Below are 17,328 nucleotides of genomic sequence, written 5' to 3'. Positions count from 1 at the left end.
CGACGCCGCCGCCGCCAGCCACCGCGAATCGCTCCGGTGCTCGCTCGGGCCGCTTCTCCCCGCCTAGAATGCGCTGCTGAGCCATGATTCGCGGCCCGGAGCGCTCCGCGGCGGCGACGCGCCTCGCCTGCTGCGCCGCGCTGCTCGTCGCGGTGTCGGCCGGCCTGATTGGCGGCCACCGCGTCTCCGCGACGGCGCTGGCGCTGCGGCGCGAGGACAGCCTGGCGCGGCTCCCGTACGGGGTCCGCGGCGGCGGCGGCGGCGCGGAGGACCCGGAGGCGGAGCTGCCGTGCCGGGACGGGGCGGCGAGCGCGCGGACCTGCGAGGAGCTGGGCGGCGCGGGGTCCTTCGACGCGGTCTGCGTCATCGCCTCCAGCACCGCCACCCTGTCCGGCGACGTGTGCGCGCACGGCACCGGCAGCGTTGAGGTGCGCGCCGGGGTGAGCATCGCCTGCCGGGTCCCCGGCTGCCGCCTCGTGTTCAACGTCTCCGGGAGCATCGCGGTCGGCGAGCGCGCCCAGCTCGTCGCCGGCTCCGTCGGCCTGCACGCCGCCAACGTCTCGCTCGGCCGCGGCTCCGCCGTCAACACCACCGGCCTCGCCGGCGCGCCCCCGCCCCAGACCTCCGGCACGCCGCACAGCCTCGAGGGGGCCGGCGGCGGGCACGGCGGCCGCGGCGCGTCGTGCAAGGTCTCCAACGACACCAACTGGGGCGGCGACGTGTACGCGTGGGCCTTCTTGGACAATCCGTGGAGCTACGGCAGCAAGGGTGGGAGCTTGACCGCTGACGAGAGGCTTGGAGGGGACGGCGGAGGCCGCGTCTTGCTCAGGGCGAGTGAGATTTTGACTGTTGATGGAGTTGTGCTTGCCGAAGGAGGCGTGGGCAGTCTCCGAGGGGGCGGTGGGTCCGGCGGAAGCATTATGATCAAGGCTTTCAAGCTGTAAGTTCTGCATTTCTTGAAACTTTACTTGTTTTGGATACGATTTACGTTGGCAATGTGAAGTCCTTCGATAGAAGTATTCGAGTCCTATTTGATCATTTCACATTATTCCACGGGAATTAGCTAGTCCGTATGCTTCTGTCGATAAATAAATGCATGTTCTGGCTACATATTCATAATGTGGACATTATGATGTTTTTTCTAGTTACGGAATTTTAGAGCGTTTTATGAATTACCATGTCATTGCACTTTGTTAGACACTGGGTGAATCTCCTTTATTCAGGATTATGTTGAAATTATATTTTCAAGCAAAACAAGGAAATCGAGAGTATCTATGACTTGGTCTGGTTGTACCGTGATTCTATAATTTGAGTGCAGTTGCTGCGTTGAGTTGCAAATCAGTGACTTGCTGTCTGATGTGCTGCCTTTCTTCCTGCTACCCTACACACAAATTATTTTGTTCAAGCAGACAATCTCTAACGTTGACCATTTACTCAAGTTTGAAATATTAAGAAATATCATGAGTTGTGATATGGCTAAGTGTTGTTGGATATGATGCTCTAGTGCGACTCCAATGGTACAGTCGATACATAGCCCTGTTATGACCCATAATATCTGAGCTGCCCACAAGGTTTGAATCTTTGCAAAACCGAAATTCCATTTAAACATTTAACAATGACCATTTACTTTATTAATTGCTGCAAGATTCATAAACATCCCATAGGCAAAGTAGCAAACCACATACTTGCACTTTATGCTTTCTGCGTTGACCTGTGAGATGCAACACTCCCTTATTGTATAACATTCTAGATATGGAAATGGTACAATAAGTGCTGGCGGTGGTAATGGATGGGGCGGAGGAGGTGGTGGGAGGATATCCCTAAAGTTTTACAGCATTCAGCAAGATTTGGAAATTATAGCTCACGGTGAGTATTTTCTGGCCTTAGTTTCTATGCAACTGTTTTGTAACCCTCCTGCCACTGGTGTTTCCCCATAGGGAAGCACAATCGGCCAAACTATTTCAATTAATAGTGCAATGGATATTTATTACTGGTTACTAATACTGTTTAGTGTCATGTATTGGTTCTCTGGCTAGTTAGTAACTATTCCCTCCGTGAAGAATTATAAGAGCATTTAGATCACTAAAGTAGTGATCTAAACACTCTTATATTTCTTTACAGAGGGAGTACCAAATGCATTAAGGGTGTGACACGTAGGTTGCACCTCATGTAGGGATAGCTCAATTAGTGCATTCTGTTGACTTAGCCATGATGTTAAACTCATGCAGCCTTGTTTTGCACTATTTTGCATAAAGTACCGCTCGTGTGCAAACACCTTTTTTCATGAGTCAATGGTTTCTCCTAATGGAACAACTGCTAAATATCAACAATAAAGTTCTTGAGAGCAAGATGTCAACGCCTGTTTGCAATCCTTCTCCCATTCATTATATTCTGATGGTAAAACTTTTTTCACATTCATCAGGTGGACAGAGTTTTGGGTGCCCCCAGAATGCTGGTGCAGCAGGCACAATATATGATAAATCATTGGAGACTCTAAAGGTCAGCAATGGGAACTTCACCACACATACGGAAACTCCATTGCTGGGTTTCTCAGTGACTAAACTTTGGTCCAATGTGCTTGTGGAGAGCAATGCAAAAGTGCTGGTTCCCTTGTTGTGGTCCAGAGTACAGGTTTGAATACTTTGACTCATCACTAACATCACATTCATGACTTATTTATTAATCAATATTTTGTATGCCTTTGCGCAACTAATTCTGAGGTTATGTTGTACTGTATATTTTTTTCCAAGCAAACATACTGTACCTGTATAACTACACTAATATCTCGATTTTCTTTAAGTGCCTTCTCTCAGTAATGCATCTACACCGCACTAATATCCAATTGTTTCTGCAAATCTATGTTCCCCATTTAAGGAGGTCCCGTAATAATACCTGCACTAATCTAATTGCGGATATTGGCACGACAAAATTTTATTAAGAAGACGACACTGGTTTATTCACTCTATGAAATAAATCAACGCGGTTTAATCCCCACAGGGGTCGAACCCAGGTTGGCAAGGAGACACCACCTCATGCCTCCACCACTAGGCTATCATCCAGTTTCTCAAATTTACATGGCCTTGTTCTCAACAAGCTAATGTGATTTTTGTAAAGTGGATGAGCTGTTGAGCAGCACTAATTGAACCTGCTTGTGGTGTTCCTACACACAGGGGTTGAGCCAGGATTTGACCTTGCCGCTAGGGTTCCTTGCTGTGATGCCCACCCAGTGCCCATGCCCTGCAATTGTAACACTGGTCGAGGGAGGGTCTCGGACGCTTGTTAGCTTGACTCGGCTAGTCTGGGCTGCCTGGTGCCATATTCTGTCTTTTATGTAGTAAACCCAAAGCCCACCAACACAACTTAAGCCATTCTCTGTTTACTTACCCCTTCAGATCGATTAAACTTCTTATCTGAGCTAGGGTGGAAAAAAAGTTTGGCAGTGCTTGCTGTGCCAGCATGGAGCCTGGCAGGAGAAAAGGCCCCTGCTGCCCGCCTGCCCCCTTGCCCCGTCAGTCAACCACTGGCATGCCATACAACACTCACAGTTTGTAATAACCATTGATTCCTGCAGTTGTCACTCTACTATAATTTTCCCGTTCATTATCTTCTTTTCCTTTGCTGTGGCTAATTTTTAGAATTTAGTTTGTCGATCACAATGTTTCTTTTTACATGGGCCACTAAATAATTTATATACGAATATATTCTTTTTGGACTTGAGTGAGCAATGAAGTCTATGCATATCAGGCATGTTTACATTTTTATCATGGAGCTCCTTTCTAAATTTGTTTGGTTGGGTTTCCATGCCCTTTATATTCGTTGTGCATTCCTTCCTCTTTACCTACTGTTTGTTATTGTTTGACACTTTTCCTATTCCTACCTGCATTTCCATTATTTAATTCGCTGTTTTTATTTGCTCCTATTTTCTACTTGTTCAGGTGACAGGGCAAATAAGGCTACTTACTGGGGGTAGCATCTGCTTTGGGTTGTCTGAAAATCCAATATCAGAGTTTGAGCTGGTTGCAGAGGAGCTTCTAATGAGTGACTCTGTTATAAAGGTATGCCTTGTTGTATACACAGCTTTTGTTTATGGTGCTTGTAGAGACTTTTCCTTAAGCACCAAGGTGAAGGAGGAATTGATGATCTAAATTAATTGTTTTAAAGAAGTCTTGCTGCGATTTATAGAAGTTAAGGCCTCCAACGCAATTGTGGATGAGCATTTCCTAAAAAACAATCATTCGACAAAATTTACAACCGCTTGAGCAAGGGGCTGTTAAAGGAGGTGTGGATGTTGAGAGACCCAACTGTTTTGTGAGAATTATGAATTGCATATCTATATATTTTTGGTGCAAGCGCATGCGTATGTGGATGGTGATGCTTTTACACCTGTAAATTTCAGTGCCCTGTGACACAATTTGGTATCCTAAATTTCACCAATCGAACTACACCATGCTGTATGCTGTACATACGTCCAGTATTAATTTGATGTGATTACGCTTCTTGAAAATCCATTCTAGCCTGCTGTGCTGAGTCGACCATGTTCTGACCTGCTTTAGAATTTTGTGCTAGTTCCATTCTTCCGTCCAGCTGAGTTGATATTGCTCTTTGTGTAATGCCTATATCGTCAGTTGCCCAACTACAAGATATTTTTGCTCCAAACTTGAGACCTTGCCCTGTCAGAGAGGAGAATAACAATATCCCAACATGTGATCTGACATGGCTCTGATACACCTGAGGAATTCTCGGATACTTTCCATGGCTCTCACACATGCTGATGAAGCATTGAGGAACTGTCATGCGTCCAACACTTGCAGACATTGAAGCATTGCTTGCTATAGTAGGACTATATTTAGAAGCAAGATGAAAACCGCCTCTTGGTGGGACCGTGGGATGGAGTTGTGGGGGCAACAGCTCCACCCAAGAGGGCTCAAATCCTGCTGTTCATGTTTACACACACGCGTAGGTGCGTACAGTAGGGATTTAGTGAAATTCACCGAATTATGCCTGGTTTCTGTCATTCTAGCTTGTGATTGGACGATAGGCTCATCTCTCTGTATGTGTGTGTTTCTTCCTTGTAATTGCAAAGATTCAACAGGAAGACACATCTGATGTACCAATAATACTGTTTGTTACTTCATTATAATCATTTCTGAGCATGTTATGCAGTCCTAAGTTTCTCCTGTTATTGTAGGTGTATGGTGCTTTCAGAATGTATGTGAAGGTGCTCTTGATGTGGGATTCGAAGATTCAGATAGATGGTGGGGGTAAGGATGTTGTTCTTGCATCAATGCTTGAGGCAAGAAACCTTGTCGTACTCAAGGTATGTTTGTTTGAAAGCCTTATTGCCAAAATGTCCTTTTCTTAGTAGTGGAAGTTCAGTTTTCTCTGTTCTGACAGCATGGGTCAGTGATATCTTCCAATGCTGCTTTGGGAGTTTATGGACAAGGACTTCTTAATTTGAGTGGTCCTGGAGATGGAATCAAAGCACGCCAACTGTTTCTGTCTCTGTTTTACAACATTGAAGTAAGATCATATTATATCATTACCTATCCAGTTTTTGCGCAATTACCTATGCAGACCTTCAATATTTCCTTCTCCGGTGGATGATATAGCATATGCATTATTATGTAGGAAGGGCACTTCACTTATCTGCATTCTCAATTTATTCAGATCTCATAAGTTGTAATTTCTTGAAGTTCTTAGAACTTGTATAATGAATAGCTGACTGTACTGCATGTTGGTCAGCAATATGTCACATATATGAGAGTGTTGGTAGATTAATGATTTTCTGTTCTTATTTTTATGCTACTCATCAGCTTTCAGCATTATAAGTATCTAGGAAGCACTGCCGTTTCCTAGCAATGTTTATAAAGCGTCCTGCTTCAGACGCTTAAGCGATAAGGCGCCCTGGCAGCGCCTCAGAAATATGCCCGCTTTAGGCGCTTAAGCGCCTGCTTTAGACTCTTAGGCGTCGCTTAAGCGTCAGAGCGGGCGGTGCTCGCTTTAGGTCGCTTTACTGCCTTATAAACCATGTTTCCTAGTGTTTGCCTTGACTTGTTTGAACCACATGCATTGAGCTCTTGATGCAATTATTATTTGGGATGCTTCTGGAAACAAGTAAATCCACTTTCCTGGTTCTTTCTTAATCCCGTGCAACTGTATTTCTTGGGATTCCCTTTTTGGTATGCTTAGTGTTGAGCTGGTCCATGTTATCATGTCGAAACAACATGTGAGCTTTAAAACTTGTTCCATGTAGTTATAACTTTTGTGACCACAACTTCTCTTGATGTATGAGCAGGTTGGTCCTGGTTCCGTTGTCCAGGCTCCACTAGATGAGGATGTTCGAAGCAGCTTGTGAGTTCTGCTGTTGCAATGTAAATTAATGGTCTTTAGTTGCTTCTAAACACTGCTGTGGATTAACGTTTGTGTATATCAGGGATGCACTTTCGATCTGTGAAAGTAAAACATGCCCTAGTGAGTTAATCGCACCCCCCGATGATTGCCATGTGAACAGCTCCTTGTCATTTACAATACAAGTAAGGATTGTTTGCTGTGAGATTCTCTTCTGAAGGAAGCTCCTAATTTTCATTAACTTGTAGACCTTCCATACAAGAGCGAACTTCTTGGCAAGGAAGCATGATGGCTGAACTTTTAAATTTTAATTACATTGTCCCTTTGGATATTCATTCCACAAGATGTGTTCGATACTTGCACTGTTGAAATGTGTCGTATACCATGTCGAATTTGATACTTGCACTCCAACCTTCATTGTCATTCAGTAGAGAGATGATTTTCTGCAGTGCATTGCATTTCTGATTTCTTTTATCAACACTCCCTGTACTGACGGAATGCAATACACGTGAATCGGCAAACCGAACGATTTCATGGATTATACCTACCCAGGACAACTAATACATCAAATGGATAGAAAAAAGGAATCACCTCTTGCTACTAACATGGTGATAGTGGTGAATGATACACCTTAATTTTATCACAATTCACAAGACAATAAATATTCCCTCCTGCCAATAGAAATAACATTAAGTTCATATTATCTCATAGTTGTATTGTGCGTTGTTGTTTCATTTAAATTGGATCTGGCTATATTGCAGTTTGAAGTTCGTGTTTTGTTCTAGCTTCTTAGCAAGAAATTCACATTTTGCAGATTTGCCGTGTTGAAGACATAACTGTCGGTGGCATAGTCAAGGGGAGTATAATTCATATTCATCGAGCAAGAACCGTGACTGTCACAGATGGTGGTGCAATAAGTGCCTCAGAGTTAGGTGATTCAGTGTTTTTGTGTTGTGATCAGTAAAATAACTGGAATCTCTCCTATCAATGTGGTAACTCTGTTCACTCAGCAATCTGGATCTTTTTATAGGTTGCAAAGCAGGCATTGGTAGAGGAACATTTCTTAAGTATGGAGCTGGTGGTGGTGCTGGTCATGGAGGCCAGGGTGGTATAGGGATTTACAACGGAATGACAAGTGAAGGAGGTCAACGATATGGCAGTGCTTATCTTCCATGTGAGCTAGGAAGTGGTACTGGTTCTCCGGAGTCAGGCGATGACAGTGCTGGTGGGGGATTGATAGGTATGCACTATTTTGTGTAGTCTTGTGTTGTGAATCTTTATCCACAACAGGGGTTTACCGTGCTGATGATAGTTTTCCTTCAAGCACTTTAATAGCAACATCAGAGTTTGCTGTCATCACATTTCTTTTTCCTTATTCTTTGCTTGACACGAGCACATTGCCCTGCACAATGAGAGCATAATCTACTACATGCACTCTTCTTACTTAACTAGCCTTTTCTTTTCAGTTTGCTTCTGGAAATAAGTACATTTAGTTTGCGAAGCTTTTGGTACCACTTCTCTTATAAATTCCGATTAATTTCCTGATGCAGTCATTGGATCCATGAAATGGCCACTTGCAAGATTGTTAATTTATGGCTCTGTGAGCTCTAATGGTGAAAGCAATAGAGACACAATTGGAAATTCCAGTGCGTCCTTCAAAGGTGGCATTGGTGGCGGTTCTGGAGGAACAATTCTCTTTTTCCTTCAAGGGCTTCTGGTAGAGAAAAATTCATCATTGTCAGCATCTGGAGGCAAAGGAGGCATACATGGTGGAGGTGGCGGTGGTGGTGGCAGAATACACTTCCACTGGTCAAATATTGCTACTGGAGATGAATTTGTTCAGATTGCATCTATCAATGGTACAGTAGCATCAAGGTACGTAATCATGTAAATACCCATGATAATTAAAAAGGAGGTTCCTTGCTTGTGCATATACCTGTCTCTCTAAAGCCATGAGACATGATCATTTATTGTTTCACTATGTTATTCGGAGCCTTCCAGATGATTTTCCTTTAACCAGTATACCTGATATAATAAATTCCTTCATAATGACACCTACATATTAGAAAGAGATCATATGTTTGCACCAGCGTTGACCTACCAATTGCGGTTACATGTGATTATTGGTGTTCTGTTGCAACCACAACATTCAAGCAGAATCCTCATTGGACTTGCTTGTTAGTTTGGACGGGACCTTAGGGATTAGGACTGTCAAGAAAGTCCTAAAACAAAGTTAGCTTACTGGAGGGCACAACATTGGAGCTTAAGTTGTTTAATGGTGTTTTCTGCAAATCATCCTGATTTTCAGAATTTCCTTACCTGCTACTTCCTCTGTTTGCCCATCTCACGTTTTAAGTTCCTACGTCACTATCTGCTTGCTACTGCATTATCTAGAACACACAAACAAAAGTACAAAATAGATATGGATGTAAACCAACATAGAAGTTAGGTAGGCAAGGAGAAGCTAACCAGAAGCCGTATGTTTGTTTCGCATTTCTGCTGTCACCTTCTTCTGTGGCTGCTTCAGTTTTTCACCACCATAAACGTCACCTACCGAAGCTTGCTTCTGTTTCCCTCCTGTCCCCTATGGCCATGGTCACTTGATCTAGCTGGTTGATAGGAAGAAACCAGTGAACGGAGCAGCAGTGGTGGCCTGTGAACTCACCATAAGAGGAGGCCGGTGGAGACTGATGGTGATGGAGGCTGTGCTGAAGCACTGAAGCCCTAGGATGTGAGTGGGTGTTGAGTTGGGCCAGATTAGTTGGGTGGGCCATTTCCTTTCTTACCTCGCCTACATGCCTCTGCTCATGACCTCAACAGGCGTCACTGCTACTGGTCCATGGGCTATGCCAGTGTTACATTGCCTCTTCCTAATGCCATGTTATCCCTGTTCTGCTCTGAAGTTAGTGCTGCAGATCTAGGGCAGAGTAGCAGACCTATGAGTCGCTGCCTTTTGCCTGCCGCACCAACCTCAACATTGCTGCTTAGGTGGTGCTATTGTCCACATAGAACCTTCTAGGTGGGTCCAATACACAGCCTTCAACTATGGCCTAACATGCGGCAGCAAAAGCGCTCTCCTAGTCTTAACATTGCATAGGTCATTACAACCTGATAAGTAGCTAAAATTGTGAAATACTACATGTGCAGAGGCTACCTAGGCTGTGTTTTAGAACACAACATTTAGGTCATTACAACTTTATAGTCTGCTAAGATTGTTAATATAGTAATAAAAAGGTGCAAAAGCTAATTTGAATCATCCATATGTCAAGTTGAAGGTATGATGGCCTTTCATTCACCTAATATGATGACATGCCAATTGAATAGAAGTGCTAAACTGACGTTATTTGTTGGGTCGATGATCAATGCTGCAATTTGGGTTCACATAATGATGAACATCATGGTCATACCTTCAGCATAACGTTGGCATTTTAGCTTGAGTCAAAATGACCCAAGTGACACATGTTTTGACCTGCCAAATGGTTTAGCAAGTTTAGGGACCTGCCAAAATGTTTTACAAGTATAGGGACCTAATGGTTACTTTGTTATTAGATCAGGTATCTGTGGTGCATTTACTCTAAAGGCATTTTTTAATTCCATTTGCGTGTTATCATACTTGTGGTGCGATTTACTCTAAATTTCTGAGGCATACCTGTTGTTTTATTTTTCTCCTCAGATGCATGTTTTCAGCATGAAATGCAACAGCTACTATCTGTGTTGACCTACATGGGAGAACTCAATAGTATTTTGTTTTGGCATGGAACTTCATTTGTGCACTGCCATGAGCCTTGAGAAGTCTTAGTGAATGAATATATTCTTGTGCTAATTTCCAATAGCTGTTCTTTTGTGTAGTGGAGGTTCTGGTAATGATGATGGGCATTTTGGAGAAGATGGAACAATAACAGGAAAGGAGTGCCCTGTGGGACTATATGGAACATTTTGTACCGTATGAGCACTAAACTTGACATGTCTTTGTTCATCCAGCTTACATAGCACGTTTTCTGTTATTAGTAACACAAATAATATATACTCCCTCCGTTCCTAAATATAAGTCTTTTTAGAGATTGCACTACAAACTACATACGGATGTATATAGACTTATTTTAGAGTGTAGATTCACTCATTTTGCTTCGTATGTAGTCCGTAGTGAAATCTCTACAAAGACTTATATTTAGGAACGGAGGAAGTAGTATTCATCTTAATACATATTAATTTATTTTACCTGTTCCTTTTCTTGTATATGCAAAATCTCTGCATCCATTTTCATTAAGGAGTAACATCCAGAATATTTACATTAAAGGGAACAGAAAAAAGAGGGATGAGGCTAGGGTGGACAGAACTTTTTGGCTCCAGGACGCAGTACAAAACTAAGCCTTTTATGGTTGATGGTTCATACTTCTTTTTAGAGAGCCGTAGAAGCTTTGCACATCTTTTTGTTAAGGAAAAGGTAAGGTTGTTAGTGACAATAGATGAACGAAAGGCTAATAGGCTAAGTGGCTGAAAGAGAGGGAACTTTCTCATAAGAACCTGCACCACACACTCCGTCTTGATAACAAAAGGCTAATAGGCTAATGTCCTCTAACTAGCAGATGACTTTCTGTTAGTTCCTCTGAAACCATTGACTGACTATAACTCTTTCCAGGAATGCCCAGTTGGAACATATAAAAATGTTGCTGGGTCCAACTCATCTCTCTGCACCCCTTGTTCTTTGAATGCTCTTCCAAACCGTGCTGACTTCATATATGTAAGAGGTAGGTCATCGGACTTGCGTTATCTTGTCTTGTTGATGTTCAAACTTCTTGACTTTGCATGGAAGAAACTAAGCATTAACTTTGACTTGCTAGGTGGTGTTACCCAGCCATCCTGCCCGTATAAGTGCATATCTGCTAAGTACAAGATGCCAAATTGTTACACACCACTTGAGGAAGTTATATATACTTTTGGGGGTCCTTGGCCTTTTGCGGTTTTCCTATTCTTTGCAATTATTCTTTTGGCACTCATCTTAAGTGCTGTAAGAGTTAAGATTGGTGAGAGTGAAGTCACTTATCGGGCTACAAGTGCAATCCACAATGATGCCTATGCTTCTTCGCCTTTTTTGCTTTCATTGGCTGAGGTATAGTTCATTTTATTCTAAATGGTCTTTGGATGTAGTTAGAGCAACTAAATCACCTAGATCTGGTCATTGAGCAATCGTATATACCTAAGTAGTTGATCACCACTCCTATTTATCTTAAACATGCACACATGCCATCTCACCAGACCTGCCACCTCATCAAAGGCCCACCCCAACATGTATGGAAAAAAAGTTTTCCATTATTAGTTGATCCCCACTACTTCTATTTATCTAAACATGCCTCGTCAAAAGCTTTCCACCTCATCAAAGCATAATTAGCTCTTAAATATGATGAAGTACAGGGACACTTGTACAGTTTGTTGAGAAATCTTGCTTATTGTGTATTTTCTTATAAATAGGTACCTGGGGCCAGCAGGGCAGAAGAAACACAAAGCCATGTGCACAGAATGTACTTCATGGGACCTAATACATTCCGAGAACCGTGGCATCTTCCTTACTCGCCCCCTGAATCTATAATTGGCATTGTGTAAGGCTTTTCATCTTATGAATCTATGACAGTACATGATCACTAATTCATCCGTGTTCATTCACCACAAAGTAATAGAATTCACAGAAGTTACTATAATTTGCACTGCAAATATATAACTTCAGATGTAAATTGTTCTACATATCACTAATGTTCACATTGTTCTACGCGTCACTAACCTATAGAAAAAATTGCACTGTTTTGTTGATTTACCCATTTGTGAAATCCTTCCTCTTATTGTCTTTTCTTTTTCTTTTTAGAATTTGTAGCTTGGATGTTCTCATACAGCCATCCTTGCTGTAGTAGTTCTAGATTCACAGGTACACAGCAATTACATTGTTGATGAAACCAACTGAGCTTGAGCAAAAAAAGTGACTGAAGTACTAAAATTCGAGATTCAAAACCCTTTAGGGCCTACCTGGAACTATATAATTTGCTGAATACAGTTCAACTATCGTGTTCGAAACAGGAGCGACTATTATCTTGATTGATCTGAATGACATATCGATTTAATGACCCATATTCCATGAGAGAACAATGTTTAATGTTTCCATCTGTACTTCAATATATATGTATCTCCTGACTGTAGGTGACAATTCTGTTATTTTTTCCCAGGTATGAAGATGCTTTTAATCGTTTTATCGATGAGATAAATTTGGTAGCAGCCTTTGAGTGGTGGGAAGGTTCTGTGCATAGTATACTTGCAGTACTTGCATATCCTTGTGCCTGGTCTTGGAAGCAATGGCGCAGAAGAAAGAAAATCCATCGTCTTCAAGAATACGTTAAATCTGAATACGACCATTCATGTCTTCGCTCTTGCAGATCACGGGCTCTATATAAAGGGCTGAAGGTCAGTAATCATAATTTAGTCACATCATTTGGTATTAGAACCAGTAGTAATTGTGCCAATGTTTTTAAAAATTTGTATCCAAACTCACCAGATATACCTGGAATAGGTACTCAGAGATATTATTCAGCTGAGTTTCACTTCTGATCTGAAGTATACTCTTCCTTAGCTCTGTGAACCATGAATAGCTGTTTGTTAGGAATGCAGGGAAATTTGGTGTGTTATTTTCGTTGCTGACATATAACACATGTAATTGTTTGAACGTAACAGGTTGGTTCAACTCCAGACTTAATGGTCGCTTACATTGATTTCTTTCTGGGAGGTGATGAGAAACGACTTGATGTAGCGGCCACAATCCAGAAGAGGTTTCCCATGTGTTTAATTTTTGGCGGTGAGGGGAGCTATATGTCCCCATACCACCTACACAGTGATACATTACTGTCAAATCTTCTTGGCCAGGTGAACATTAGACAACTTAATATTGAACAAGTGATGCCAAGGACATTACTTTTTTTTTATATCTATAGATATGCTCCACGTTCCCAATTATATTACTACTACATGAGGATTAGCCAGTAGCCACTTTGTCACACATGGTCGAAGTAGAAAAATTCCAGTCTTGATTAGGATATGGTTGTCTGCCAAAGTAATGCATTATTATTGGTTACAGAATTTTTATCGTTTGCCCCGAGGTTAGTGTGCCTTTGTAACTTGCCCCATTTGATATGCCTCAACTTTGCAAATTGTCATAGGCGTGCAACAACTTTGAGGCAAATGGTATAAAAATCCCTATTAGCTGTGTTTCGTTTTGATATCATATTCTAGTGTTTTTGAGGTGTCTACTGCTTATTTTCTTCTTCTTATATATGCTACAAAATGCATTTCTTGTGTTCAGTCACTCCCAGTGATTCTGTTTCATTTTCCCAGTATGTGTCTACTGCGATTTGGAACAGATTAGTAGCTGGCTTGAATACTCAGTTGAGGTCAGTAAAGCAAGGCAGCATCCGGTCAACTCTGGGTCCGGTTGTTTCTTGGATTAAGAGTCATGGGAATCCCCAACTTGAGCGACATGGTGTTCGAGTAGAGCTAGGGTGGTTTCAGTCCACTGCTTCTGGTTATTACCAGCTAGGTATTGTTGTAGCAGTGAATGAAAACTTCTACAAGAGTCACCACCATCACGAGCATGCCCCAGATTTTGGTGATCGCTCGAGGTATGAAAAGAAAGGCTAACTACAATAGCATGTCTTACAAAAAACATTTCTCATGCTGTGTGAAATGACTGCTATGTTTTTAATTGTACAGGAAGAATTTTGCAGTTCCACTACTGGGTTCCAAGCAGGCAATTCAGGATCAGCCTTGCACAAGCTATGGTGTTTCCAGAAAGCGGTTGACAGGCGGAGTGACTGGTGGGGTCATAAATGAAGAGACACTGAAGTCACTGGACTACAAAAGAGATTATCTATTCCCTCTGTCGTTGCTCTTGCAAAATTGCAGGCCTATTGGCTATGCGGTAAGCAACCACTAGACCCTTTCTATAAGCACACAAATGCTCATGTTGTACATGACAGTTACCTATATTACCTTAACTGTGACCTTGCTTTGGCATTTCAGGAAACACTGCAGTTGCTTATTTGTATTGTACTTGTGGGTGATTTTACCATCACCCTGCTTATGCTTGTACAATACTACTGGATATCTGTTGGAGCTTTCCTTGCTGTACTGCTTATTCCACCCCTTGCTTTGCTTTCCCCTTTTCTTGCTGGCCTCAATGCACTTTTCAGCCGAGGACCAAAAAGATCTTCTGTCACCCGCATTTTTACACTTTGGAATACTACTTCTGTCATAAACATTGTAAGTCTTGTTTACATGTGGTTTATCCTTGAACTCTTTTATTTACATGCTATTTATCCTTGAACCCTTTTGTATCTAGCATTGTAATAGTAGAGAATATATCTATTAATTCTATTGCTATCAGTTCGAAATGCATCGCTACAGTTTAATATCCATATATTCATAAACATATAGGGTGACAGGTTCGGAGATTTATGAATCTTATTTCCGTGCAGATTGTAGCAATCGTCTATGGTGCTATGTACTCCGGGCTATCTTCTTTGACAGTGTCTTCAGCTCAGGCATCAAACACCAAAAGGTTAGATTCCTTATGTGTACTTATGGAGATAACATTTCAATCGACTCAGCACTATTCATTCTCCAGTTTTCGGAAAAGATCCATTGCTCAGGAAACTGGCTTACTATAATTTTCAAGGCTTTCCACTTAAAACCGAGAGTTTGGGCGGTATTTGTTGGGGGTTAGGGAAACCCATGTCGCGAGTAATTAAAAAATGCCACATTGAGAATCTAGACAATTACTTTTACTAGCAAAGTACCTATGCCTTGCAACAGGGGCAACTTTGTTCTAGTGGTTCAACGTAGGAAAATTTGATTGGGTTGAGATTGAGATATGTTGTCGGGAGGGAGTCCATAGGCAAAGGTAAGGAAATATATGATGTGATTGAGTTTGTGTACGTACAACTACATGAGTTGATTTTGTTGTTTGCTAGCAAGGGATTTCTTGCTATTGGTAATTTATTTTTGGTAATTTATTTGATTTCTGTCGATTGCTTTGCAAGGGATTTTCCCCCCTAGAAACGAGGAGGTGGGGTTGATTTGAAAAAGAAAAAAAATTAGTGGGGATTATCGCGTGGTTTAAAAAAAAAGGGTGGGAGAGGGCATGTATGGATGAGAGGGGTGTATGGATGAGAGGGGTGGAAGCGAAACCAACAAATGCCCCTTTAATAGTGATAATAGTAGATAACATTGTGTTTTGGATTGACTTAATTACAAATTACAAATATTATTTTAGATGAGACACAAGAATTAAAAACTACCCAGATGTTACATGCTGATCTGTTTGTTCTTTGGCGCATCTGCAGCTTCAAGGGTAGGGACGACGATGGGTGGTGGATACTGCCAGTCGTCCTGTTTGTCGTCAAGTCGCTTCAAGCCGGATTGGTCAACTGGCACATAGCAAATCTGGAGATCCAAGATCATTCCTTGTTTAGCCCTGACCCGGACAGATTCTGGACAATGTAGTGTACCTAGTCGCAAAGATGGCAGAATCTCAACGGCATGGCACTGCTGTATTTTGTCCCCTGTAGTCATGGCGCTCTAGACCCGAAACTTGTTCCGGCATAGTGTAGATGTGTCTGAAGTGAAATTTTGTTAGTCCGGAGTATGTACATTGACCGTTAGAATAGGTTTGGTTGCTTTGGGTGAACTAGATTTCTTTAGTTTATAGGTTTTTAGTTTGAGCTAGTGATCAGAGTGTACAGCAAGACACAGGTGATGCAATTGGCGTTCGTATGGTGTACATTATGTATGTAATAAATAGTAGGAGTGAGTGCATATAAAATCAGTGAAGTTCATTTTTACTCAGGATGTGCATGAGTTGTGCAACACAGTGAACAATGTCATCATTGCAAATTTGCAATCGATATACAGGAGCCGGATATCATATCTTGTGCTTGTAGATCTTCCGTGTAGGGGTCTTGAGCCTAAAAGAAGAAGAACATGTCTAGTGCTCTCATGGTTTGGCTCTGAAGAACATATACAATGCAATGTGCTAGTGAAAATAAGCCATTTTTCTTATTAAGCGTCGTTGCTTGTTTTCATATTAGAGGTGTCTAAGTAAGGCTTCGTTCTACACCCGAGCTCATATGCTCCTGCTATGAACAGTAAAATAAATAAAATAGAAAAACATTTCAAAAAAATTTGAATTTTTTTCATGGCATACTTTAAGAAATGTTTGTTGTGCATGCAAAATTTCGTCATGAAATGACATTGGTGGAAGGCATGGTAAAAAAACAAAATCAATAATCTGAAAATGTTACTTTCAAACGCATTTTGGAGGTTTGATTTTGTTTTTTTTTTGCCACGACCTCCACCAATGTGATTTCGTGATAAAATTTTGCATGCACAACAAACATTTCTTAAAGTATGCCACAAAAAAATTTCAGAATTTTCTGAAATGTTTTTCTATTTTATTTATTTTACTGTACATAGCGGGAGCATATGAGCTCAGGTGTAGAAAGGTACTTTCGTTCGTGCTATACAAATAAGTATCGGTGCTTAAAAAAACTGATATTTTCATAAGCTCCTCTCTAAGCATCTTGCATTATACGTGCCCTAAGAGCAAACAATTCTGAAGAACACTCTTATGTGGATTAGTAGAAGATATATCGACCATCATGTAAGGAGATTCAATATACTTGGATTCCTGCTGATCATAGGGTTCAAACATTTGATCTTAGGGCTGAGGCTAAGATCGAACGCTTAGCCCACAGATCGGGTAAAGTCCTGCTTGTCTACATTGCTCGTGCCCACACCCTTCATGCTTGTTGGCCACATAGATTCCTCCGAAACATCTTAGATGAACTTCATGTGACAATTTTTCACATGAGCTGCAATATTTTGAATAAATGTTGTGTGACAATGAGTAGTTGTACTACGTATACATATACTATATATATCGTATGG

At 41.7% G+C, this 17,328-nt stretch overlaps 1 protein-coding gene across 1 annotated transcript; it reads left to right on the top strand.

The window, feature by feature from the left end:
* The first annotated feature begins 68 nt into the window (after positions 1-68).
* LOC123186990 (uncharacterized) lies at positions 69-16,227 on the top strand. Its single transcript, XM_044598735.1, has 22 exons — positions 69-940; positions 1,751-1,866; positions 2,423-2,631; positions 3,936-4,055; positions 5,189-5,317; positions 5,395-5,520; positions 6,296-6,351; positions 6,434-6,533; positions 7,163-7,280; positions 7,379-7,588; positions 7,899-8,223; positions 10,198-10,291; positions 10,988-11,096; positions 11,190-11,458; positions 11,818-11,945; positions 12,561-12,795; positions 13,063-13,251; positions 13,720-14,003; positions 14,095-14,302; positions 14,404-14,643; positions 14,859-14,941; positions 15,726-16,227. Exons 1-22 carry the CDS (start codon positions 84-86, stop codon positions 15,883-15,885), a joined length of 4,365 nt encoding a protein of 1,454 aa, XP_044454670.1. The 5' UTR covers positions 69-83; the 3' UTR covers positions 15,886-16,227.
* Positions 16,228-17,328: the final 1,101 nt, after the last annotated feature.

This window comes from Triticum aestivum, chromosome 2A (genome assembly GCF_018294505.1).
Source record: "Triticum aestivum cultivar Chinese Spring chromosome 2A, IWGSC CS RefSeq v2.1, whole genome shotgun sequence".
Taxonomy (NCBI): Eukaryota; Viridiplantae; Streptophyta; class Magnoliopsida; order Poales; family Poaceae; genus Triticum; species Triticum aestivum.
The sequence above is the reverse complement of the archived record's forward strand: the minus strand, read 5'-3'. Positions and strand labels throughout refer to the sequence as shown.

Excerpts from the sequence above, each read along its gene's own strand:
- LOC123186990 (XM_044598735.1), top strand. The coding sequence starts at position 84 with ATGATTCGCGGCCCGGAGCGCTCCGCGGCGGCGACGCGCCTCGCCTGC. Across the intron at positions 2,632-3,935 it reads TGTTGTGGTCCAGAGTACAG|GTGACAGGGCAAATAAGGCT; the intron begins GTTTGAATACTT and ends CTACTTGTTCAG. Across the intron at positions 14,004-14,094 it reads GATTTTGGTGATCGCTCGAG|GAAGAATTTTGCAGTTCCAC; the intron begins GTATGAAAAGAA and ends TTAATTGTACAG.